This window comes from Aulonocara stuartgranti, assembly GCF_965226115.1.
Source record: "Aulonocara stuartgranti genome assembly, chromosome: 2".
NCBI classification, from domain to species: Eukaryota; Metazoa; Chordata; class Actinopteri; order Cichliformes; family Cichlidae; genus Aulonocara; species Aulonocara stuartgranti.
In genome coordinates, this window is record NC_138940.1 from 22,068,893 (window position 1) to 22,094,918 (window position 26,026).

The window sequence follows — 26,026 nt, forward strand, 5'->3', positions numbered from 1 at the left end:
AGTGACGGTGAGAGTAGCAGAAAGGCAACACAAACAATATTTTTGGACACAGCAGTGATCACATAATCATGACTTCTGACATGCCAGAAGTTTGTGGTGTTGGTGTGTTTACCCTGTGTTTTCTTACCCTGTGTGTGAAACATTTCCATGCTACACAGAAATAATTATTCAAATTGAAGCATTGTTGTAGCAGTATTGTCTGCATTGTCAGGTGGTGGGGTTTATAGGTAGGTCCATTAGTTCTTGTGCAGTGACACATTTTTTGTGGCATGACCGCAGTGGGATTTAAGTTAACCAATCAAGGTGCAAGTGCAGCTCTTCAACTTTAATTCAGGAAGTTTAATAAAAGTGTATTTTCTGATAGTTCTTAAGTGCAACCAGAAGTTTGCACTCTGTTGTCTCCATTCACGAAAGTGTCTCTTGTGGACCTTGACAATGATGCAGCTACCTCTTTGAGCGTTCTTGAATTATTTTCATCTTCTGTGGTCTTTGAAGGTGTTTGGTGCTCCTGAGCTGCTGAGCTGGCCTTTTCAGGAATATACCAGATTGTTGATTTGGCCTGTCAGTGCGCCCCAGGGTGGCTGTGGCTACAATGTAGATTGCCATCACCAGTGTGTGAATGTGTGTGTGAATGGGTGGATGACTGGATATGTAAAGCGCTTTGGGGTCCTTAGGGACTAGTAAAGCGCTATATAAATACAGGCCATTTACCATTTACCATTTTTCCAATTTTTTCATTTTTCAAATGGCTTTATGTCTTTGTTTGTTTTTAAATGGTTTTTCAGACTACTTGCCTCCTTCCCTTGCATCAGCCTCTCTTTTGAACACAACTACCAAATACAGGTTCACTTGTACAACACTTGGAATCAATTCCAGTTTTCTTTGAATGTTTTTTTTATGGAATAACGAGGGAACAGGCCTCCCCTTGATATAAAATCAATTGTCGAAGTACTCATGAGCCTTTGAAAACGGGGTGCTGTGTATAAAAACGTATGTTATTCCTCAACAGTAAATTCTGCACTTCTGTTAAAGCTTGTAAATGAAAACTCAAAATCTGATCTTCAAACACAACTTAATTTTTTGATTTTAAATCCACTGTGCTCATGTATAGAGGCAACATTAGAAACATGTCTCCAAAAACAGCAGTTAGCTTGCTAACAAGGCTAAAAAGCACAGCCATACATGACATCATAAACATACTAAACTCTGAAGTGCGTTATATATTCCAACTGCCCCCCATTAATTATTTAAAAGATGACAAAACAAATTAAAAACACTTATTTGATTCATGTACACATATAAGACCTGACTGGAGAAGTCAATCCATGTAATGTACAATTGCTGCATATTATCACTTTTTAATGTATGCCTCTTTATTGCCAAAAACTTGGCTCCGAGGGTGGGAAAGTGGAGCTGTTTCTGCATAATAAAGTTACGTTAAAAAAAGTTACACTAGTATATAAATGTCTTATAAAATATTATATGAGTGGATGCATCAGTAGACTGTGGTTCTATTAGGCGAGTAGATGCCGTTTCTCAACATACTGTCCGGTTTATTGGAAGAAGAGTTGCTGACTGTGCCCATAAAACTGCGAACTCTGTAAATAAAACAGACACTAACACAGTGGACAGATGGGGTGTCGAGTCTGACTAACAATTAAAATAGTAAATTAGAAGATATGCACTGCCAGGATCCTTTAGGAGAATGACGTAAAAACATCACTCAGGTAGTTTAAAGACAGTCAGGATTTTTACTTGTTGTGAATCTGAATTGAAAATGAAGAAAACTAAAGATGGTCCATCATTTGGACTCTAACTGCTGGTGCAGTTAGAAGATAAGTGGTGTATTTGTTAAGCCTTAACGATAACGCACTCTTGGCGGTGCTATCAAAGGTTTTGGGTAGTTTAAATTTGTTTCAGTAATTTTCTCTTTCCATCACTGCAATGTTAAATTGTCCTTCAACAAACTGAAGTAATTCCCAGCAATATGTTGAAGTAAGTTATCAATCATAGAAAGGTTGAAGTGGTTCTTCAGTGAAAAATGGAAGCTTTGAGTCATAAGTGCTTGTTTAAAGGGCTTTAACAGTAGCTTCCCTTTGCTGCTGCAACTCTTTGCTCATTATTAATTTATCTGTAAAGGTTACATCTCATTTGCCTTCTGGGAACTCTTGAGAAAGTGCTGATGTAGCAAAAAAAAGTCAGAAGAATCCACTTGGGTCATTAGGCTGGGAGAGGAAATGAACTCTCCGACTCGACACACTGGAAGATGTGGAGGATTTCGTACAGTACTGGAGGTGTTTCTTCTCTGGCTCCAGTGACCGTGAAAAGACTGTTTTCTTTTGAGTCTTACAAATGTCATAGTGAAGAAAAAAACTGTGCTCATAGTTCAGTTGGCAGGTAATGATGATGACCTGTGATGACAAATGTGCTTTTGTACCAGCAGCAGATTTTTGTGAAATTACCAGACTTTGGTCAGAAAAATCAAACAGACAAACTGTTGAAGCTCAACTCATGTAGAAACAAAAATGTCAAAGAGCTGTTTTCAGCCACTGAACTGAAATTCTGCAGGATTCATGAAACGTCCTTCCTGCCAAGTACCTTGAAAGGCTGTGTGAGCATGTGCCCAGTGGAGAATGCACTTATAAAAGCAAAGCTTGATCACAACAAACACCAAAGCAGTGTCGTTTCTTTGGCTGCTGAAAGTCATTCATAAATTGAAAGCACTGCTGTATGTACAGCAAACTCAAAGTACAGTATTTAGATGGTTTCAGAGTGGATGAAAACAAACACAAATATTTGCTGCTGATTATAGCTGCAACCAATAATGGATTTTGTTCTCTTTTTTTAGCCTGGAGGTATTTCCTTCTTAATTGAATTATTGTTGAGTTTATTAAATGCCAGTGAAAGGTGAATTTCCAACACAAAAACTCAAAGATGTGAGATTTGAAGTGATATGAAACAGAAAAAGCAACAAATCCCGAGACTTGAAGCTGAAAATAATTTGGCATTTAGCTTTGATAGATGACTTTAATGTTTCAGATCTTTTCAGGTTGTTTTGTAATGGATTGTTTTTTTCAACTGGTGAAGGATCACAGCACTGGATTCTGCTTGACAGACCCACAAATTTTAAATTAAATGTAAATTTGTAAACAGGTCCATAGTTGCCCACCATTACAATCATGGATTTGTGAAGCCTGCAAATCAAAATCAGTCATAAGAAGCAGGGGGTGGAGCTAAAAGAGAAATCGAAGAGCAGTACATGCTCATGCAGGATTGGCAGAAGACCATGTAAACTGGACGGACCGCCAACGTTAACGAGAGGGCATTCGCTCAAGTCACTTTGCTATTACAAAAAAACCCAAAACACTATGCACAATTGCAAGCACACATGCACAGTACACACTGTTTGACTCTCACAGGGAACACAACATGAGCATCATGTTATATTCAGTAAGAAGTCAAACTGGCATTTCAATTTCTAAAGACTTAAAAAAAAGTGGTTACTGAAGTCATACATGAAGGGAGCTGGAGGGTCATTCACCCAACGACTTTGATAATAATCTGATATCATTTCAGCCACAAGAGTCGCCACCTGCTGGCCATTAGATAGAATCCAGGTTAAAGACCTGGAAGCTAAGTCAGTCTTTCATACACATTATAATCAATGTCAGGTATTAAATCATTCTACAGATATATTGAAATGTTTAACTATTCATAGAACAACTGTGTTGAGCTTCCATAATTTGGCTTCCTGTTGATGTTGAAATTGATTTTAAATGTTATTGATTCCTTTAAAAGCTACATATGGATTTAGTCCTGCTGCGACTCTAGAGTGTATATAAAAGTGCCGTTGTGTATCATGCCATGTTTTATTTCTCGTTCCAAAAGTGGTGATTAAGCGCTTACAATCATGGCCCATCTCTACAGCCAAGATCTTTTTAATAACCTGTGGGAGGAAATGCAGTTAGTGGACTCTGTGTCCTCAAAGTCATGACTGACAAACTCATTTTGATACTGAGATTAAATAATAAAGCTGCTTTATTGTTAAACTGTATTTGTATCAAAGGATTACATTGATGAATTCCCAGGAGTCCCTGAATATTTGTCAGACAAGAGGAAATCTGCTCAAAATTACAAACCTTTGGACAGATTTCACACAAAAGTGTGTTTGAAGCTACTACCAGATGTAGCATGTAGTGCTGGAAAATGTGACAAATAATCCTAAGGCACAATAATGTTGTATACTTTCAGGAATCCATTTGGATCTAAGTGCAGAGCTGTGTCTGGTTAGACTTGACAAATAACTGCTTTGGGGAAACTGTCCAAAACATATATTCACTCTCTGTCCTCATTAGTTTCAGTGCAAGGTGGAAACGAAAAGAAAAACTTGCTGCTCCAACAAAAATGTGATGAGAATTCCATTTAAGTGAGTTTTAATGACCCAAAGGTGAGGTCATTTTAAAAAAGTAGTTCTGTACAAGAGCTGTAAAGACGTGTGAAATACCTGCAATGTGTATCATGTTCATGCATTCGCCTATCAAGCGATGACTCCCAGTTCGATCCCAGGAGGAGACACTGATTCTGTTGGGGTTGCGTCAGGAAAAGCATCCGGCGTTAAAAAATAAATAAAAAAATCTGCCAACTCAGACATGCGGCGCTACCTGCTGTGGGAGACCCCTTGTGGGAGACCCCTTGTGGGTAAGAGAACAGCCAAAAGTGGCTTATATTTTTCCAACAACCAAAAAAAGGCTAAGAATCCCTTAATAAATGATTCTATTGAGTCTCTCATGACTTTTGTAAGGAGCTTACTCTAGTCTGTCACCAGCACAAGAGTTTAATATGATTTCTTATTATGCCTGAGTGGAAAAAGTCATATTTTAAATGGCAGAGCTCGGAAGTCAGTCTGAGTCAGTATTACCATTTCACAGCTGCGTGATGGAAAGGCAGGTTCAGCTGGCAGAATATGATAAATCAAACACACATACTGGACACATTGGTTTCACAGGAAAAGTGATGTTAAGTGGCATAGATGCAACGGTGGCATCAAAGACCCTCCAATAATTTTAGGCTAGAAAGACTAAAAGGTCATTTGCTACATCAGTAGCTGTGCTTTGTCATGAAAAGGCCTTTGGCAGGGCAGAGCAATATTGTACTTCAGCACATTAGGCTTCGGGTCAAGTCCTGATTTATGTTCTACTCTACATGGAGCCCTCAGCATGGTCAGAGAATATTTATGCATTATTTAGAATGATCTGCTCAAGACAATAGACGACCATATCGTAGTTCACTTCATGGTTCATGTGAAGATGAAAAACCCTCATGTGTTTGTTTAATGTAAGACCACACCCATAACCCTAGCATTAGTAAATAAAAACAGCCCTGTGAAGCCCTCTTAATTAACTGGTTTCTTTTAAATGTATAAACTAAAACTTCCTTTTTACAAGTAGGGCTGCCACAAACGATTATTTTGATAGTCGACTAGTCACCGATTATTTTTGCGATTAGTCGACTAATCAGATCATCATCCATTGGACGTAAAACTACAGCTTATTGCACCAGCAGCATCTGCTCTTATATAACTATCATTAGCTTACAGCTTTAAGTGTTTAAGGTCTGTGCTAACTAAAAATAAAGACAAGATGATAGTTTATTAAATTTTAATGAAATTTGCAGATTGTTTCGGTGAAGTTTAATAAACTCCTTGCTATCTAAAATATAACAGGACACTGGAGTATATTCTGGAGCATCTCACACTTCTGATAATCAGTTGTCTGCTTGACGTTTATTCAGCTGTGTAAAAACTATAACTTTATTTCTCAGCCAAACTGATTTACTCAGGAACAAATAAAATACTAAAAAAAAAGCCAAACAATAACATTTTAAGTTATCTAAGTGACTCATATATATTTAACCTGAGTAGCGAAAGACGGTGGTGGGTTTGAAAACGATTTGCGGGGAGTCCGGTGTTCTCACAGCGCTAGTGAGCCTAGCCCCCGGCTCGCTAAGGAGCTAGTGGGTAACAGATGTCTCCGAAAACGTCGGAGCGCTTTTGAAAATATGTGGTGTCCTGATAAACTGAGCAGATATTTGAGGTTTACACAGCTACATTCTCGCCTGGAAATATGTTAAACGTTTATTTTGTGACCCAGAAAGAATAATAAGAGTAACATTAAAACGAACTAGCTGCCGCCATTGTTGGAAACTGCGCTGGGCCGCGCTATGAATTCTGGGACACAGCTTCTTCTTCTTCTTCTTCGGGGTTTAACGGTAGCTGACATCCTTGTACATGCAGTGCTGCCATCTTCTGTTTCAGTCCGTTATTACACTCTTAAATCCTGCCACTTATTCCTGCGTCTTTTGTGATCTTACAAAGCTTCAAACGACGCGTCGACTATTAAATCAGTCGTCGACGATTTTGATAATCGACGTAATCGTGACTAGTCGACAAATCGTGGCAGCCCTATTTACAAGATATATGATGATTGTTTCTCGACTAAATTTCCTCGACTCTCAGCAAAGAACATGATGGGAGTATAATTTCCTCCTGACTCAGTAAGTGATGTGTAGACCAGCCAAAAGCACAGAAAACTAAGTCGGGATATAATTTACACTCACTCAGCAATTCATTAGGTTCACCTGTTCAGCTGTTTGTTAAGACAGAAATCTAACTGTACACATGTCAAGACGACCAGCTACAGTTCAGACAGCATTAGAATAAAGGTTAGTGCCAGACAGGCAGGTCTAAACTGCTGATCTAATGGGATTTTCCTGCACAGGCGTCTCTAAGGTTTATAAAGAGTGGTCTGAGAAAGAGAAATTAGCGGTGAGCAGCAGAGCTTTGGGGGAAAGTGCCTTGTTGATGTCAAAGGAAAATAGCTTTAACTGCTCTGAGCTGTCAGAAAGGCAACAGTAACAAATACTGACGTGTTATAACCAAGGTGTGCAGAAGAGCATCTCTGATGCACAACAAATTGAAACTTTAAGTAAGTGGGCCACAGCAGAACACCACACTAGGTGCTACTCCGGTCAGCTAATAACAGGGAAGTGAGGCTACAATTCATATAGGACCACCAAAACTAGAAAATTCTTAATGTTTAGCTTGTATAGAAAGAGACAATGTACTGATCCTTGTTGTGTTTAACAGGTGACGTGCTTGGGAACAAAATTGAGATAAAATGAGTCCTGTCCTGCAAGTGATATCTGAACCAAGTAGGATCACTAAAGTCTCCATTTTCTTTCAATATATTCTATAAATATATATTGTAGGAAAATGACCCTACAGTATTACAGAGAAAACATCAAACAACCTTGATGGGGAGGAAGAAAGGAAAGACTTAGGAGGATGAAATCATCTGCCCTGACCTGCTGGTGAAAAGAGCAGACAGAGAAGTCGTGGCACATAGTTGCCCCTCCCCTAAACCTGGTTCTGCCGCAGGTTTCTTCCTGTTAAAAGGGAGTTTTTTCTTCTCACGGTTGCCAAGTCTTTGCTCAAAGGGGGTCATGTGATTGTTGGGGTTTTCTCTGTATAATTGTAGACTCTTTATTTTGCAGTATAGAGTTGAGTTCAGCCTAGGGCCTAGTAGGCACTAGTATTTCAACAGGTCCAGTCTCAACCCTTTTTTCAAAAATATCCAAGACCAGGATATAACCGAATGCATCAAAAGAAGCAGTTCTTTCTAATAATAGCTGAATAGCAATTTTGCCTGGACAGCGTTCATTCGAATGTCATTGAATGAACAGTGACTACCTCCTCCTCCACTCACAGTGGAGGAGGTGTTGAATACGTATGCCAGTGATACTTTTTATAATAACTTTTCTATAAACTGAAGTATCTCTTGAGTGTTTTGCTCTAGTTTTTCTGTTAAACCCGATGACTAACTTGAGTCATAAATGTGTCATCTGCTGTATTGCTAATGCATGCAAATTGTATACTCAATGATTTAGTGAAGTTTTATCTATCCTGCATCACTTGGTTATATTAGCCTGGGTAAATGTTGCTACTTGTTTTTGCTGTTTTTTAAGTAATACTTTCATTAAGTATGTATCCATCTACTTTGAAACCCTGCCATGAACACAGATTAGTATGCAGCAGGCTTTTCTGATTTCACAATTTGCCAGCCGCTGAAGGAAAGAGCAAGGAGCAGTGAAGCTGGAAAACTATATTACAGCTTCCTTTGGGATGTGACATGTTTTATCTCAAAAACAGGAGCTGTAGGCATAAAGGCCATCAGTCCTTTTCTCAGTAATGCATGGATGGCTTATAGTTTCGTACACAGAACAGATGAACAATCTCTACTTGACTTAAACTATGGGACTCGTAGAGAACTATATTTTGGGAGAGTTTAGGAACACGCCGTTTTTTTGTTGTTTTTTTTTTTGTTTTGTTTTTTAATCTAGAAGATATTCGTAAAAACCTGAAAAGACCTTAATAAAAATGCAACCTGCTCTTAGTGCACTGTTAATATATGAAAATGTATTCACCCACGACTTTTATATCCAGAGTTAAGTAATGTTTTTCTCTTTCTGTGTATACATAACTGCTAGACCAAATATTTAATGACCCGGCATCTTGTTTAAAGAGGGATAGGTGTAAAGGTTGCAATAACAATAACCTGGTGTAAGGGGAAATTATTCTGCAACAGCCCGGTCCCACAGCGAAGCCACCACTGTATCCTGGAGGGGCTGAATATATCATCCCAGCCTGTCTTTGTCATCAAGGCAAAGACAGGCTGAGATGCATGTCTGTTGTTTGTTAGGTTAAAATATTGCTGTTGAGCTAAGAGGCTGGCTGAACTCAGCCTGAACTTAAGCTCAGTGAATAAAATCATTTGCATACAAGTGTTCGATTGGACAAACAGCAATCTTAAAAATGGGATTGAAGCATCCATAACAGACCGACTGCAATTTATGAATGACAGCTCATGGTCACTGTCAGCAGTGCCAAGGCAGGAACCTGCTGCTGTACATCCAGTAGTGACATGTGATGGATGATCTGATGTTTGGCAGTAATATTTCCGTTCATCGTAACAGGAGTCTGAACGGTGTACCTTTTTAAATTTGAGTGCAAATAGCACATGCATCAGTTAACGCTTGTTCTCGTTTTGGTCTGCATGAACAGAGCAGGCATAACGGGTTTGAAATTGAACTGTTTTTATACCTCCCGCTGGTGACAGCTGTAGCTGGAGGCATTAATTTTGTCCATAATGCTTTGTGTCTTTCCCGTTTTTGAAGACTGTGTAGCTCTTTGAACGCCGTCAGAGATTTCTTCAAGTTAGTTAGGGATGTTCCCTTGGATTCAGAGATGAGCTAAGTTTGGGTGTGAAAGGCCAAGGTCAGCGTGACCCCACGATACCTTTTTATTTATTCAGATCTTATTGAATTAGACAAAAACATCAACAGAACAATACACTGACATAAAGTGAGGTATATAAGTCAATTTGTGCAATAAGTTGTTGGGTAATATTGATTTGGCAAACATCCAGTACACACAAGTTATGTTTTCACTTTGGATTTGAAGTCACAGAAACATTAAGCCAACATCTTCTCACAGTCAGCAGTGTTCATTATGTGTTCAGTCCACAGTTTTAGCATCAGGGTTTGAGATCATTTCCAAATCACAAGAATCAGTCTGGCATGAGCCTCTGGACAAACCACACTTCAACCATTGGCCCATATATTCCAAAACATTTCTCCAATCAGGAAAAACTTTGGAACACTCCCATGATGCATCTACCTAAGTGCCTCTTTCTGCCTTACATTATCAGCATAAAACATAGTTAATTAATTAATTAAATCCATTTTGTGTATTTAGTTCAATTCAGTTTTATTTATACAGCACCAAATCACAACAACAGTCACCTCAAAGGGCTTTAAATTGTAAGATAGACGCTACAAAAATACATACAGATAAAAACCCAACAATCATATGACCCCCTATGAGCAAGCACTTTGGTGACAGTGGGAAGGAAAAACTCCCTTTTAACAGGAAGAAACCTCCGGCAGAACCAGGCTCAGGGAGGGGCGGGGCCATCTGCTGTGATTGGTTGGGGTGAGAGAAGGAAGACAGGATAAAGACATGCTGTGGAAGAGAGACAGAGATTAATAACAAGTATGATTCAATGCAGAGAGGTCTATTAACACATGTTGAGTGAGAAAGGTGACTGAAAAGGAAATACTCAATGCATCATGGGTAATCTCAAAGGAGTATAGTAATACTGATTAATTATTACGACAGACATTTTTAGGCATAACTCATGCCTACCTCATGAATTCTCAGGAACACCTTGGGAATATTTGTTAAATTCGGCACAAACATCTAATTGGACTTTAAGATCTGATGGTCATGGTCACGGTCATTGTAACCTCACAGCCCCGATTTAAGAATCTGTATGCTAATTTTGACAGAATTTCCTACAAATTATGGAATAAATGAATGAGGTAAAGTCTTTTGTTTTTGTTTTTTAAAGAAAGCGCCAATTCAAAGCTTTCATTGTTATGAACTGCTACATGACTGCTAGAAGCACGAGGCAGTAATCCTAGTATTGTGAAGTGCATGAGTCATATAATGAGTGTCACGAGCTGAGGTTTTCAGTATTGTGCTATATTAGTGTGAATCACCCAAGCAATAGTTTCATCCATCTAATTGTCCCACTGAGAATTGTGATGCCATCACTCTGGGGTGGGCGAGGTGAAAGTAGGTTGAGTATGTAGTCGAGCCTGTGTGGATGGAATAGCTCTTTCCTCTGTATTTAAAATTATCCTTTTTTATTCTCTTTTCACAGTCTCCTCTGAGGAGCAGTGAGGTTGACTGGTCGCTGTCAGAGCTGGATGTTTTGCTGCTGGCCGGCACCGTCGGTCACACTCTCAGCCTGGCGGCCAGCAGTTTCGTAGAGGAAGAGCACCAAACCTGGTACTTTCTGCTCAACACGCTCTGCCTCACCGTGTTCCAGGATGTCTGCCGCAAGTACTTCAGAGAGAAGAGGGGCTCTGGAGATGACGAAGAGCATATCCTCCCTTCCAAAGACCATCATCCCTCCGCTCACCCCAAAGCAGAGATTTTCTCAGAGAAGTGGTTAGCGTTAGCCACGCCACCATTCACTCTGCTCTGCTGCCGGCTACTGCGCTCCCTCAACCAAACTGGGGTGCAGTGGGCTCATATCCCTGACGTTGGGCATTGGCTCAACAGGTGGGTTTATTGATCTAATATTAACTTTGATAAATGCTTCAGTTTTAAGTAGTTTAAATATTTGAGTCACTGTATTTTATTCATATCAAGAAAATGCAAGCAGTATTTGGAAAACAGTATAAATTAACTGGTTTCACTGATGATTCATCACCTAATGCCATGTAGTAGTGAATTTACACTCACTGCCAAATTTGAACCCAACCATCTGAATGCTGCATCAGAAATCTAGACTCATCAGTCTTCAATTGTCTAATTTTGGAGTTTCCTGTTGCTAGCTGACAGCAATTACAGTTACTGCTTTTGCGTTCAGAGATGCTCTTCTGCATACCTTGGTTGTAACAACTGGGTGTTTGAGTTACTGTTGCCTTCCTATCAGCGTGGAGCAGTCTGACCATTCTTCTCTGGCTATCACTTAAATGCCTAAATTGCATAAATCCACAAGTTGCTACCATGTGACAGGCTGCTGGTAAGATATTTCCATTCCTGAGCAGTTGAACAGGTGTGTTTTATTAAGTGGTCAGTGATTGTTTCCCAATTCCAGTGTGTCACTTTACCTGAATAAAAACCCAAAGGCACTCATATTTCCTCTTAGCAAGTGGTCAGTTGCTAGTAGATTAGCCAGCTACCTCCTTGATAGCAAGACAAGTGTTTTTATGTGCTAAATGCTAAACTATGTTTATTAAGTAGTCGCTAACTTTGTGTAACTATTGGTTGGACAGATAGTGATCATTGTATTGTTAGTAATTACAGCTGTGAAAATCAACCAATGTTAGAAAGGACAATAAAACTGTAGATAGTTGAGGAGAAATGTGGAGGATTATAGTTCTATTACTACAGTGATGCTTTTCTTGCACAGTCATATTTTTCATTGTTACGGAAACATTGATTCTAATTCTAATGCATGAAAGCTAGTAATACTACCTAACTAACCATCACTGTTGGTTTGTGCACATTTATTGTTTAACTAGGCAGCAAAGCAAAGAGAGAGTGGCAACAGTAACAGCTTCTTGGTTGATTCAAGATTAACTTGGCAGCATTTTTATTCCTAAGTCGCTCCTCAAGGGAAAATCAGACGACTCCATGAATAGCAAAAGGATAGAGGGTTCTGTCTCTGATGTGTTTGTGTTAAGCTGTACAAAAGGACTGGGTACAAAAAGCGATTTCGCCGAAGTTCAGAAGTTTATCTGAAATCTGTTACATGCATGCATAAATCCCTTCAAGTGTATTTGCTCTCTTTTACTCAAAGCTAAATTTACAGTGGTAAACTGATTGCTGATATGGCTCTACAGCAAAATCTTCACTATGTTGTTTTTTCTGACAACCAGTGTTGTATTGTTGGTGTTGTAATGAACGGTGGGGTGCTAGCAAAGCTGAGGACCATTAGTTCTGTGTCATGCTGTATGGTATATTTCTCTTTTTACGTGGATATGTGGCAGCATGAAGGTGACAGGACATAACAGGAACTTATTTCCAACACAACTACAATTTGAAAAAAAAACCCTACACTTGATGTTTTACGACAAATCAAACAGAATTGAAAAAGAACAGGCGTCTTTCACTGTTTAAGGATAGAAGTTCAACCGTCACATGGGGATACATTCGTTGCAGAAGGGCAATCTGTCTGAAGACAGTATACTCAGTAGGCTAAAATGCAGTGCAGCAACAAGATTTTCAATCTCAATGTGTTTCTCCACCTACACACAAATGTAACAGATCAATGTAGCAAATTCATTGATGTTCTTTGGGGAAAGCCGTGATATAGGATATTACTTACTGTAGTAGATGTAATGAAAGTGGTTCAGTGAACAATACATTTAGATTTCAATGCTAGATATAGACATCTAATGGAAGCTGTGTGGTGTTAACACACAGAGCAAGTCTTTTCTTCTGACACTAAAACATTTTAAATGTGTTTTTCTAGCTGAGAAGCTGATAGGACTACCCACTTACATTTTCTTTTTTTTAAAGATTCAAGAAGAGAAAATCGTCTTCAGATTGCCCAGACTGAAGGAAAACTGTGATTTCTCTGTAAAAACTGTGGCTTTTTCAGAGCCATTAATATTCTGACAGCAGTGCGAGGCAGGGGGATTATAGTTTGTTCTTTAACATTCATCACAATGTGGAACAGAGATGTGGATTCTGACCTTTTCCCTGTCCAGTGTTGCCCTTTCTTCCTACCTGCAGTGCCTGTTGCTTGGATAATGAGATCCAGGTAGCGTTATGCCTCATCTTGTCTCAAAGTATTCAACGTCCACTGCCAGTCTGATCCAGCTAATGGCTAAATACACGGCTTCAACTTTGATATGTCCTATTTCCTATCGGTGCTCAGTATGGTGCAATTACAGACTTTAATCCAGTGAACAATTGAGGGGCTGTGCCTCTTTTAAATTTAACCTGAATCTAGAGGATTTGACTGACAGTATTTCATCTCATCAAAGTAAATGCTCACCTTCAGCCTTCAAATGAGAACCTGTAATGCTTTCTCTTCATGTATTATTATATATACAGTTACACTGGTGAACCGTCATATTAAAGACGGTCAGTTCACAGTAATGAGGTGAGTGTATGTCCAAGTAATCCCTGAGAGCCAGGAGCTAAAGCGTCAAACTGCTTTAATCAGCTGGTCTATCAATATTTTTTTCTTTTCTTGGATTTGTCGAGTCAACTCAGGCACACGTCTCTGGCTGTGAAGACAGAAGCCCCACCCACCTGTGGGTGGAGCCAGGTGCGAGGGGCAGCCCAGTCAGAAGACATCTGGTTTTTCAAGAGTGTGGCCTTAAAAGGAAAGGAGAAAATAGCCTTTTTTTAGACAGTAAAACTGATAGATGATAGGAATTCACAGTTCAGAATACTAAGGATTATCCTGAAGTGTGTAACGCAAAGCCACTCTAGCTCTCTTACCGTAACAGCCTGTTTAGTTGTCTAAACAAGAAAGGGCTAGCTTGTCTACAGGTTGTTCAAAACTCTGCAGCGAGGCTACTGACCCACTCGAACAAGGGAGCTCATATGACCCCTGTTTTGAAGTTGCTACACTGGCTCCCAATCAGATTTAGGTTCCATTTTAAAACTCTAGTTTTAACCTTTAGAGCATTACAGGCCAGGCCCCTCCCTATACTGCTGATTTGATTTGTACACATACCTGGTAACCTGAGGTCTTTGAATCAAAACCTTTTAGTGGTACCCCACACTCGTTTTAGAACTCGAGGGGACCGATCTTTCCAAGCTGTTGCCCCCAGACTGTGGAATGCACTTCTACTATTTCTACAGCGTCTGGACTCAGTGGAAACCTTCAAAGAGCAGCTAAAGATATTTTTTATTTCAAAAAGCTTTTAATTAGACGGGTGTTTTATGATGTATTTATGACTGTATTATGTCTTCTTACCTTCTTGTAAAGCACTTTGTGACACATGTCTGAGAAAGGTACTATATGAATAAACTTTACTTACTTACTACTTACTAGCAGAGTCCAAAAATAACAACAATGAGCTGGAACTGAGCTGAATATATGTATATATATATATGTATGTGTATATGTAGAAAGAGAGAGATCTTGATATAGATATCTATAAACTGACCATAGATGTGGTTTGCCTTAAGCCACTACTTGGCCAACTGTAATACTTTGAGCATTTACCTTAAAAATATATAAACTTCATTGTGAAAATTCCAAATCCCTTCCTCATCATTTGAGTGCTTGGCACGTTTCTCAGCCAGTGACTGTTCTCTTCCATTTTCTCTCTAGCTCTGAGCACAAGGTGGTCCTCTCCCTGCTGTCCGCTTTCTGTTTGGTTCTCATCTACTTCCTGGTTCAAAGACGGTGCTCGTGGGTCTCGAAGGTCGCCCTCGCCCTCGGGCTTTTGGGTGTGTACAGCTATCGGGCAGCTGTCGGCAACGTCCTGTTTCCCTGGCATCATTCTGGTCGAACTATGTCCAAGTAAGTAAGTCTTTGTGAACCACGAAACAGTGAGTTCATTCACCATAACAGCTGGCAAATTGCTGTCCCCTGGTATTGACTTGATTTAAAGTTCAGGAGTGCCAGGCTGTGCTGTGATGCAGATGAGCGTGAAGACTCTAGTGCTGCTCGTGTCATCTGGGACAATCCCTTACTCTGATGATGAACTGCAGTACAGTTTTTTCGCTTTACATCTACCTACAGTAAATCTCCCTGACCTAGTGTAACGTCATGTCCTCACGGTTTTGACAGTGTCTTAAATTAAATTAATTACACTAAAAGAGGCATCAAGCAATCTATAAATGTTGATTTAAATTGGCAGCCAGTGGGAACTGCAGAAGTATCGACAGGTCTTTTCTCCTTCAACACATCTCTGGTACGGCCGCATCAACACTCTCCCCTCATGTCATCTGTAACTTATGAAACTAAAGTATGACATTCACAACACAGCTACTTAATTAGAGTGGTGAGTACAGAAGAAATAGACTAACATGCAGAATATTGGAATCATTTTTGTAAGTAAATTTGCTTTTCATTTGGCTTGAAAATGAGCTTTTTAGCTGCAATGACTGAAATACAAATCGATGTGTTTGTCTCTATTCCTGAGCGGCAAAGAGCTGTGCAGGCCACAAAGTGAGGTTCATATTTGTAGTTTTGAGTATAATTTCTAAACAACTATTGGATGGATTGCTTTCATGTTGGATACACATTATTAATATTTACCACTTGTAATGACTTTGGATAGATAGCTTGATTTAAGACCAAAACCAATGGCAGCCCAGCAGCCTCATTTATCTTTGTATCTCTGTTAAGTGCTAGTTAGCATAATTTTAAATGGATAACCTCGCTGCATAGCCACAAGAGTGGAGCTGCTGTGAAAATGGATGTAAAAGCAAAATAATTTGTAAATCACTCAAACCATTGAAGCGGTTGACTTGAAGATATGGAACGCCAGGACTGCCATAATGAATTAATTAAATACACCATTAAATAATTAATTAAAATTGGAATTAATTAATTAAATAAATAGTTATGACACATGTAATTAATTAATTATTGACACATTTAATTAATTATTTATGTATTTCACATTTTAATTAATTATTGACACATTTAATTAATTATTGACACATTTAATTAATTATTTAATGATATATTTATTTATTTCATTTTGGCAGTCCTGACGCCTGGCTCTCGTCATGAAATAATTTTATCTGTCAGCCTCACCCATCAAACTCAGGGGGCGGGGTTAACGCTGCCCATGCAGCTTCTCTAACATTTGATTGGTTGCCGTGCAAAGTAAGTCAAAACAGGTCGATCCTAGAAAATCGATTGCTTGTGTAGACTTGGGGCAGCCAGTTATCCCAGAATGCAGATCAAATCACAAGCAGCAATGGTGGTGGTGTAGTTTTAAAATACCCCGTTTTTCTGTCACCAGCTACACTTTTAACAGTGTTTTAGCCGCGAATGTCGCGCCGTATGTCTGGTCAGGTTGTCAACATAGAACATGTTTGCAAAAGTGCTCAGATGTTTTCAGAGATTTCACTAGCTCTGCTAACAGTTAGCATGCAGAGTGCACCGAGGGGGTTACGTTAACCGGTTTGTTTACATATTCCACTCTCCGTGTTCCACATGTTGCATTCGCAGATTCTCATTTTCACCGAACGATCGTCTCTTTCCGCCTGGTCTTGTGTCTCTGTGCTTCTGTAACATAAAGAACGAGCTGACATTTTTCTCACGAAACCAGCGATCAGCTCAACAGACCCTCAGTTTACCTGCATGCATCCTCCTCCTCATCTGTCAGCTGTTTAACACCTGCTGCTAATTCAAGAAACACGCCTAGTTACCTGGTGATAGTCACAGTTTAACTGGGCAGCCGGTGCTTGATATAACGCAATGTCAGCGCATTTTTCTGCACAAGATAAGTAAATATAGTGTTTTCCCCGAGCGCAGAGCTGCTGGAGCTCGTTTCCTTACAGAGCACTTTATAGGCGAACAGCTTCATCAGCGGCTGATGTCCAATCACCGGCACACAGCTTTCAAACCTCAGCTGAGTTTTAGCTCTCAGTGGTTAAACGCTGGACTTCATTCACTCAGGTTCTGTCTGTCGGGTCACGTTTACTTCGCTGTTTTATTTACAACTGAGCAAATCGGTTTGGCTGAGGTTAAAGTTACGTTTCATAACTGCATAGTTTCACAGACGTTTAATGGTTCACTGGCACATGTGTTAGACTGAACTATCATCTAAATATCATCTGTTTTTTAATAGTTATTCAACTGTATTCTAAGCACCAGCTGTCTGTTAGAATGTGATTTTTTTTCTCTCTCTGTTGGCAGAGGTATAAAAATGCGCAGGAAAATCTGACATGCATGGCCACTATACGTGCTGGCCTCATATCAAATGTGAAGGCAGACTGAGTCTATGTTTGACGTTTTTTATATCTTTTTATATCTAATCTTCCTTTTCAAACATTTAAACAGCAGCGAGTCTGCAGCTGAGGGAATACAAATTCAAATTGTCGGAACAGGTTTGCTCGTTTCTTGGATTCATTTGGTGATTTATTAAATGTATAACTGTTATTCTAATCTGCTGCTGAGTCTCTTACACTTTTCTTTATGCTGTATATTTTCACGTCTCTGGAATAGTTAGCAGTTAGATAGTCAGCTGGGAAACTTTGTGTTAACTCATGGAGCTGAGGATATCGTGGATATGCTGACCTCGCTGCGTGGTGTACAGAGCGAGGTCAGCATGATTAATATTCACAATAAAAATATTAGCCGAACATCATGAAGTCTGTATGTGTTTCATAGTGTCGAACAACCTTTGTACAGTTAAAGCCAGCAGTTACTACATGACGGAAACACCAACGTTATCTCTTTTATGTGTTTATACACAGGTCACGCTGATTACTGAACAAAAACCCAAAGATCAGATGTTAAACAGATTTATTTGCTCTCTCTCCTCCTTAAACATGTTTTTAATGTTAGTTATAATTCAGAATTGGCGACTGAAACACGTAGGACACATAAGAACATCAGGAAATAAAACACCGATAAATATAACCTCAGTAAAAGAAGTCAGCGGGGGTTACTACAGCTGTGTACCGGGGCCTGCGCTTTGTCGGTGGGATTGCTTGCGAGGCGAGCGGGTCTATCCCACGCTTTGCCGTGAGACTGGGCAGACATCTCCGAAATCATCGAAACACTTTTGCAAAGAGGCTGTATCTTGACAAACCGACCAGACACATGAAGATTAAACCACTACATTCTCGGCTAAAAAAATATTAAAACGGTATTTGGTAACACACAAACAGGGTTTTTCAAAGCTCAGTTCTGTTAGCTTCCACATGCCGGTTGTTGTGTGCTAGAAACAATGGCCACCAGGCCAAAGCAATGGTTTTGACTCGATCAGCATTAACCCCGCCCCCTGAGTTTGATGGGTGAGGCTGACAGATAAAATTATTTCATGATGAGAGCCAGGCGTCAGGACTGCCAAAATGAAATAAATAAATATATCATTAAATAATTTATTAAATGTGTCAATAATTAATGAAATGTGTCAATAATTAATTAAAATGTGAAATACATAAATAATTAATTAAATGTGTCAATAATTAATTAATTAAATGTGTCAATAATTAATTAAAATGTGAAATACATAAATAATTAATTAAATGTGTCAATAATTAATTAATTACATGTGTCATAACTATTTATTTAATTAATTAATTCCAATTTTAATTAATTATTGCCACATTTAATTAATTATTTAATGGTGTATTTAATTAATTCATTATGGCAGTCCTGGCGTTCCATATGAAGAAGGGGACCAGGTCGCCGCTAGAGGCCTTGAGTAAGAACAAGTGTCAGCGGGGCTTCAGAATTTAAGGTTGTCAGTTGCTTTGTGTAGCCTTCAGATAGTTCCAGTACATGTTTAGTGGATAACATGCAGACTTGTTTTTTACCTTTTTACATTTTAAAATTCCATCTCAAAGTTTTGTCCGACTACATCCCTTTAGTGCAGCTAATGTTTCTAACTGTGTGTTTATAAAAGTATATGGACTATTGCTGGTCCATTGGAGTGAACAGAGATGACGTGGCTGTCTCTGGTCTCCACTTGCAGCCAATTCTCATCACCAAAGTAACTTCAGAATGTCAAGACAAACATAAGATAGCAATAAAATGAGTCAGTCTGTTATCAGTTGCCTAGGGTAAATTTGGCAACTTGTGCAATGTGTTTGTGATAATATGATGGCAAACTGTGATAAATCAACAGAAACTGCAAATCTGTTGCCGTCTGCATACACAGAAATTCAAGTTACTGATTTAACCTAGGACCTGGCGTCCACATATGTGGACATCACATTTTGGGTTGTCTAGACCAAAATACTACATTTTGCTCTACGAGGGCCCAATATCCACTTACAAGGACATTATTCTGTTACTGTGCTATCGAAATTTAAAGCAAATGTCCTCATGTGTGGATCTCATTTTTCTCAGAAACAAAAATCAGGTAAAAAAAAAAAAAAAATCACATATTTTTTTGTTTTTGCATTCATCAGGTCCCAATCAGCCAAAATAGCAAAGAGAAATTAAAAATGTATGCCATGAAAGCGTTTGGGTCTTAGGAGGTTAAAATTTAAATTCCAGTCTGATTCACACAGAGTTGAAACAGACGTTCCTCCACAAACAGTGACGTAGTTGCTCAAGATGACAAGTTAACATTAAAATCACACGGGGGGTGGGGGGGGGGGGCACAGTAGCCATGCTTTCATATAATATAAACACAATACAATCCTGTTGCCAACCAGTTGAATAGATTCCCCCTTTGCAAATATACGTGTCACAGACTCAGAGTGATTACAATGTGTTTGCAAACTGTCTGCATTTTTAAATTAGACTGCATTTATTTACAAACCTTCACCAGTTGGTCTGAGAGTGATTGCAGCCAGGCCAAGTCACACTGTGATTGTTTGAAGACAGGCTGCTTACCACCAGGCAAGCTGTGCAGTCGCCTTTCAGTGCAAAGCAATCACCCAGAGGCTGAGGCTGTTGCACGCTCAGTCGCTGAAAGAGGAAAAATTCCACTGAATCCTTTGGAGAGGAGGTCGCTGTCGTACTTTTACTCCATTGTGACTGAGGATATAGTGCACATGGCAGACCATAACATCTGTGAAGGCACCATTAATGCTGAAGCCGGCTTTACATACAGGTTTTGGAGCCACATATGCTGTCATTCCAAGATGTTTTACAGGCAGGGTATTAATTGTTTCAGTGAGACTGTGTCCCAATCCACATCGTGCCGTGGCATGGCTACGCATTTTTAAAAAGTGCAGATGTGAGGCAGCACAATGGTAATCCTCCACCATCTCACATTTTCAAAATGTGTTGCTAGCTTCCTGTTTAAGATGAAGATACATTTTTTGCAAAACAAAAAATGTCTCAGTTATGACATTTGTATGTTGAATTAAAAAACAGGAAAATAAAATCATGTTGATGCAAAGTGTAAGTAACTGCAGATCCAGAGATAGTTAAACCTGTGTTATGATCAGATGCCAGCAGGTGTAACTATAATTGTTACTTCATGACCATATTTTAAAGAAATCAAGTTTGCTGCCTCTTTCCTAGTAGTAAAGAAAGCCTGAAAGCATGGAGAGCATTGTTTTCCTCGTCTTGGGGTCATGTTTGTTGACAAGTCAGCCAGCCATGGCTAACTGATTTGTGTATTGAGATTGGATCAAATTGCGTGCGCAATTGTGATGACAACAGTAAGACTGGAGGCATTTTAACTGGCTCAACAGCGACAGGTTTTCCAAGGATGATGCTTTTTTTCCGGCCTGTTGATTTTCTTATCTCAGATTTTTTTTTTTTTTTAATGGTCCTCAGTCGTCCCTGCTGTCATTTAAAAAAAAATGTTGAGAAGAGTTTTCATTTCTTAAGCCTGAAAATGCATTCAAGCCCTTCCAGTATACATCTGAGGGTAAGACTCTTCCCTGCTAAGACCCTCAAGTCTTAATCAAGCAACCTAGATGCATAATAATGTTTCTCATTTTAAAGAGCTGATGATAAAACTGTTCATCTGGTGCCAGCTGCTCAGCATCCAGTGCATTTAGGAAGTTATGTGTGTCCTTGAACTCAACCTGAATAAAAAAAATCATGTTCATGGTTTGGCTCTGAAATGCATTAGTGTTCTTGGAGACTGGAGCCCCTTTACACCTTTAGCACAGTCCGTCTGTAATAGTTGTTGTTAGCATTGTCTGAAAAGAGAGGATTTTTCCACCTCCTAAATGGTGTAATTTTTCATCCTGTAGCCAGTAGCTTGGCACAGAGTTACCTGCTACTAACCCCTGTCAGAAAATGATGAGTGTTCAGGACTGCACACGGTTCTCCTGTCTAGTTTTCCTGACCTCCCTTCATCTACCACCAGTACCTGGCCTTCCCTAACCTTTTCTGTTCTCCTTGGCAGGCTCGCCTACCTGCTTGCCTAATTAAAATCTCAACCTCTCACCCTTAGCCAAACAAAGATACCTTACTTAAGCCATGCAGTGACTTGCGCTCCTTTTGACCGACTGTATAATTGACATGGCCGATGTTCGACCCAGTGCTTCAGTGTTTCTTTTCACACGCAGTGATCATGATTGTGCATCACCTCAAGTTTTTCTTTAGCTTTAGCTCTTCTTATAGACTAACTTAAGTGCTGTTATTTTTGACGACAGCAGGTCGTGTAGCTCAGGTTCTGTGTTTTCATTGCTTGCTAAGGAGATTCTATTTTTGGCCAATTAAAATAGAACTTTGATTTTATCGTCTTAAAGCTTCCAACATTTGAGACAAATAATTTCCCATGGGTCTATATTTTGTTGTTTTGGCCATTTTTAAACAGCCATCTAGTTAAAGCTACGGCAATTTTAGATAGATCTCTTTTTGAGATAAAAAATGCACACACCCCCACCCCCCACCCATGCTGTAATGTGGATCTAAAAAGAAGCAGCTTTGTATAATGACCCTGTTTAAAGTCTGGTCTTCTTGGGTTACTCTTTCTGTGTGTTTTATCAGAGTAAAGCCCCCTGACAACTCCCCGGCTCCCTCCTCACCTCCCTTCGTGCCAACTGCCTAATTGCGCTGCTGCATCTTTCAAAACGGCTAATGGGGTTGAGAACAGCCAACGCTGCTCACTTTAAAGGGCTCAAAGACTCGCTTGGATTGATGTCACTGTGGATACAGTTTGTCTTTTTTCCCTCTCAGTTTTCCTCTCCCCCGCGCACGCCCCTCCTTATGGCATCATCTCAAATGAACCTAAAAATAGAAAGCTAACAAAGTCAGGCGACAGGGCACGTATATACTCTGAATTATTTGTATTTATTTAGATATTGAGAGGTGGCTGATTACCGCTGCAGCACTGACACATAACTGTAGACAGGAAGATGCAATTAAGGTAACAAAAGCGGAAGCAAATGAAATTTTTCTGAGCGAACGTTCCAGCAGGAAGTAGCTGAACATCAAAGCAGCCGGCTGAGGTCCAAACCTGTCTGAGGCTGTATGCATCATAGCCAAAGTTTGTTTCAGTCCCCCCCTCCACATTTATGGCTCTTTTTTTTTTAATACTGAACACAAAGCCACTAGAAGCATTTACAATGTTTATGCTTCTGTTTGTGTGTGCGTGTGAGCGCGCGTGCTTCACACCTGCACAAAACATGACCCATTTTATCGTGTATGCTTGATCTCGAAAGGGGGCTGTTGCGCAGTTTCCCAATTTAAAAATATTCATGCATACCGATCCCGCTTAAAAATGGAAATGTATTCAAACTCGTCTCAAAACACCTGTGAACCTCTGCCACACACACGTGCACGCACGCACACGCAGACAGGCACACACAGAATGCATTTTTCAGTTTTATTACCCAGGCGGTAAAGTGTTTTATAACCCTGTTTCAAAGTCAATTCTGTGTTTACAATATATCAGTGGTAACATTTAGCAAATTATTATGCTCCACTGACTGCCAGAGCCGTGTACGTAAAAACCGCTTTCTGTTGTTTCAGCACAAACGGGATTGTTTAAAAGAAATGACACAAAATAGAAGTCTAAAGAAAGGTGGACATCAACACATGCTGCCAGAGAAGCAGGTATTGATCTAGTGGCTTGTTGTGTAATTAGATGTTGTGTCTGTAACCATTGTTTTAAAGTCTTCTCCTCGGTCCCTGTGGCGTTTTAGCAGTTGCCACCGTGACAAGCTCAGCTTTATCCCGCAGAAAGTCAGGGCTCAGACAAAGTGGGCAGGTCCTGCTTGCTCTCAGGCGTCTGCTTGAAAGCTTTTCCTCTGGCACTGAATCACTTGTTTTGGCTGATTCACTGTAAGTGTTAGCCTGATGCAGGTGATTGATGAAGGGGATCTACCAAACATGTTAAGGGGATTGGACATAGTCTTACCTTTTCTTATTCACTTGCTGGAGCGCCAGTGCTTGTTTCCAAGGTAACATGAAATCCAGGCAGCTCTGCAGCTTGACAAGCAACTATTTTCTGTCCACTGTTACTACTATTAACCTTTTTTTTTTTTTTTTTTAAATCCAGCAGATAAGAAGATGAAATTGATTGAATTGCACCTCCTCATCAAGCAATGTGAAGGTTTCCCAAAGGATTTAACACCCCTAAAAAACATAGTTTGAAATGAGACATCTTTTCTTTCACTCACATTAAATATTCATTACTAAATATAGAACAATCAAAGTCGAAGGTTGGGGGAACTGATAATATTATTGCTAAGGAGTTTAATATGGGGAGGTTTTGCTTCTTCAGGGTGAGGTCGGTGTGATTTGATCAGATTTGAGTGACAGTGGCCTGGAAACATGAGTAAATAATCCAATAAGAAGTCCTTTTGATTCAAATAAAGCATTTAACTGCTTTGGTGAATGGAGAATACAGAGCTGGATTCATCACAGTCAGCCTGCCACATTTTTCTTGTGTAACTGTTAAAATTGTTGATTATAGAAAAAGGGTTTTAATTCCTTAGTCTCAGTTCACTGAGTGGGGAGCATAGACCGTATGTAATAGATGGATGTAGCCATTGCTTTGAAATTTGCTAGTAAAGTCCCGTTTTGAAGCATCAAGCTGAGCATTTTATCTATCATCAAAGGTTTTGGGGTTTTTGCAAACAGACATGGGCTAAATCTGACCAAAATCAATGGCCTTTGTGTGCTTAGTCTAATAAAATTTGGTTTTTTTTTTAAAAATTGTTGTTTAGTTTTATTTTATTTTATTTTTACATATACTATTTCACTTTGTTATTTGTTATGTCATGTGTACAGCACTTTGTTTTCAGTTGAAGGTTTTTTGAAAAGTGCTATATAAATCAATTGCTTGCTTGCTTTATTTACTTTTCATTCACAGTTGTGACACGTACTGCACTTCTTTTTGACTCTAATCGAAACCATAATTTAGAAAAGTAAACATTATGTTTTTAATAAAGATGACCAGACTGGTCATAGAGCAAAGAAGCAGAAGAGTCATTTCCTGATGAGCTTTTATGCAATTTGACCTCGTTTTTACAAAGTGACAATATTGCGTGTAGAAGGTCAAATCCAGCGCACAAACATGAAGTTTTCAGTTAGCAGTAGACGTGTAGTTTACTGCTAATTATGCCAAAATTTAATTCTGATTAAAAGCATGGCTTATTCTTTGTGCTTGATGTTGGAATGAACTGACTGTGCCAGTTTTTTTAGAAAGCAGCAACTTTTGTAAAACTAACCACACTTAAGGCGCTATTTAGGGGATTGCACTTACATGATATTTTGCCCTGTTTAGTAAATCTGGCCCGGTGGGCAGAACTGATTGAGGAAACTGAGGACATTGCTCTCTTCAAGTACAGCTAGTGACTATCAGTCACAGGGAACCACAGGGTACCTTGTCTTCATTTAAAAAACTTAACGTCATGTTGTTTTAAGTAAGACCTGAAACTAGCAGTTGAGGCCATAAACTCATGAAAATATTTCCTGAGGTTATTGATAAAGGGAGCTGCTGGCCTTCATCCTGTTGATTTTCATACGATGTGACTTCTTATTGCTACTACAGAAGTCGCCCCCTGCTGGACACTTGAAAGAATGCAGTTGTAAGATTTTCTACTCTGCCTTCTCTTTTTTCCTGAAGCTAGAGCCATCTTTTATATACAGTCTATGGTAGATACCAGTTGAGCCCCACCCCTTTAAGACCAGTGAGAAGAGCAGATACTAAGACAAGAAATATTATTTTGAATGCCTTGAAATAAACATTTCCAGTGAAGAATCTCTGAGAGAAACTGGTTTTGAGCAATATCTTTTAAAAATTATGTTGAAATAAATTATATGTAATGTCTTTATGAAAGTAATACCAAAGAAAAGCTGTATGTTAGTAATGCAGTTTTTAACCCATCTGACAAAACCAACTAGAATAAGGCAACAGTATTGCTCTATCTGCTCTAATAAATGCTTACTGGCCTATGAATGGACATCTCCCTGTTTCTGTGAAGATCCAAGTGTTCATCTGTTTCCTGGTGTAGTTCTCAAACCCAAAAGTAATCTCTACAACAACAAAAAAACACCAGAAGTAACAAAATGCACTCTTAGCATTGTTCTTTGTGATGAATGTCTTCCTCTGGAAGACGCAGCTGAACACAACTTTGGGATATTCTGTGTTATTGTTCTGTGATAAGAGCAAGTTTCCTCTTCCAAGCTTTGCATTTGTTTAGTGGTCTGAGTTAATGCATGCCAGAAGGCGAATGGCAGACTTTTATAAATGATTCACTACAAAATAACATTATATCTGAGGAGGACTGATAGCATGGATTGTCAATACTAATGACTTTACAATTTCACTGGCTGTAATCTGGAACAAAAATTCTTCGACTGCAGTTCCAGGATCC

At 39.3% G+C, this 26,026-nt stretch overlaps 1 protein-coding gene across 1 annotated transcript in view; it reads left to right on the forward strand.

Annotated features, from left to right (window-relative positions):
* pigg (phosphatidylinositol glycan anchor biosynthesis class G (EMM blood group)) overlaps positions 1-26,026 on the forward strand; it is a 93,826-nt gene that overhangs the window by 33,432 nt on the left and 34,368 nt on the right. Inside the window, exons 9-10 of the mRNA XM_082547723.1 lie at positions 10,782-11,185; positions 14,928-15,119. Of these exons, the coding sequence (XP_082403849.1) occupies positions 10,782-11,185; positions 14,928-15,119 (596 nt within the window). The remainder of the gene's footprint in view (positions 1-10,781; positions 11,186-14,927; positions 15,120-26,026) is intronic.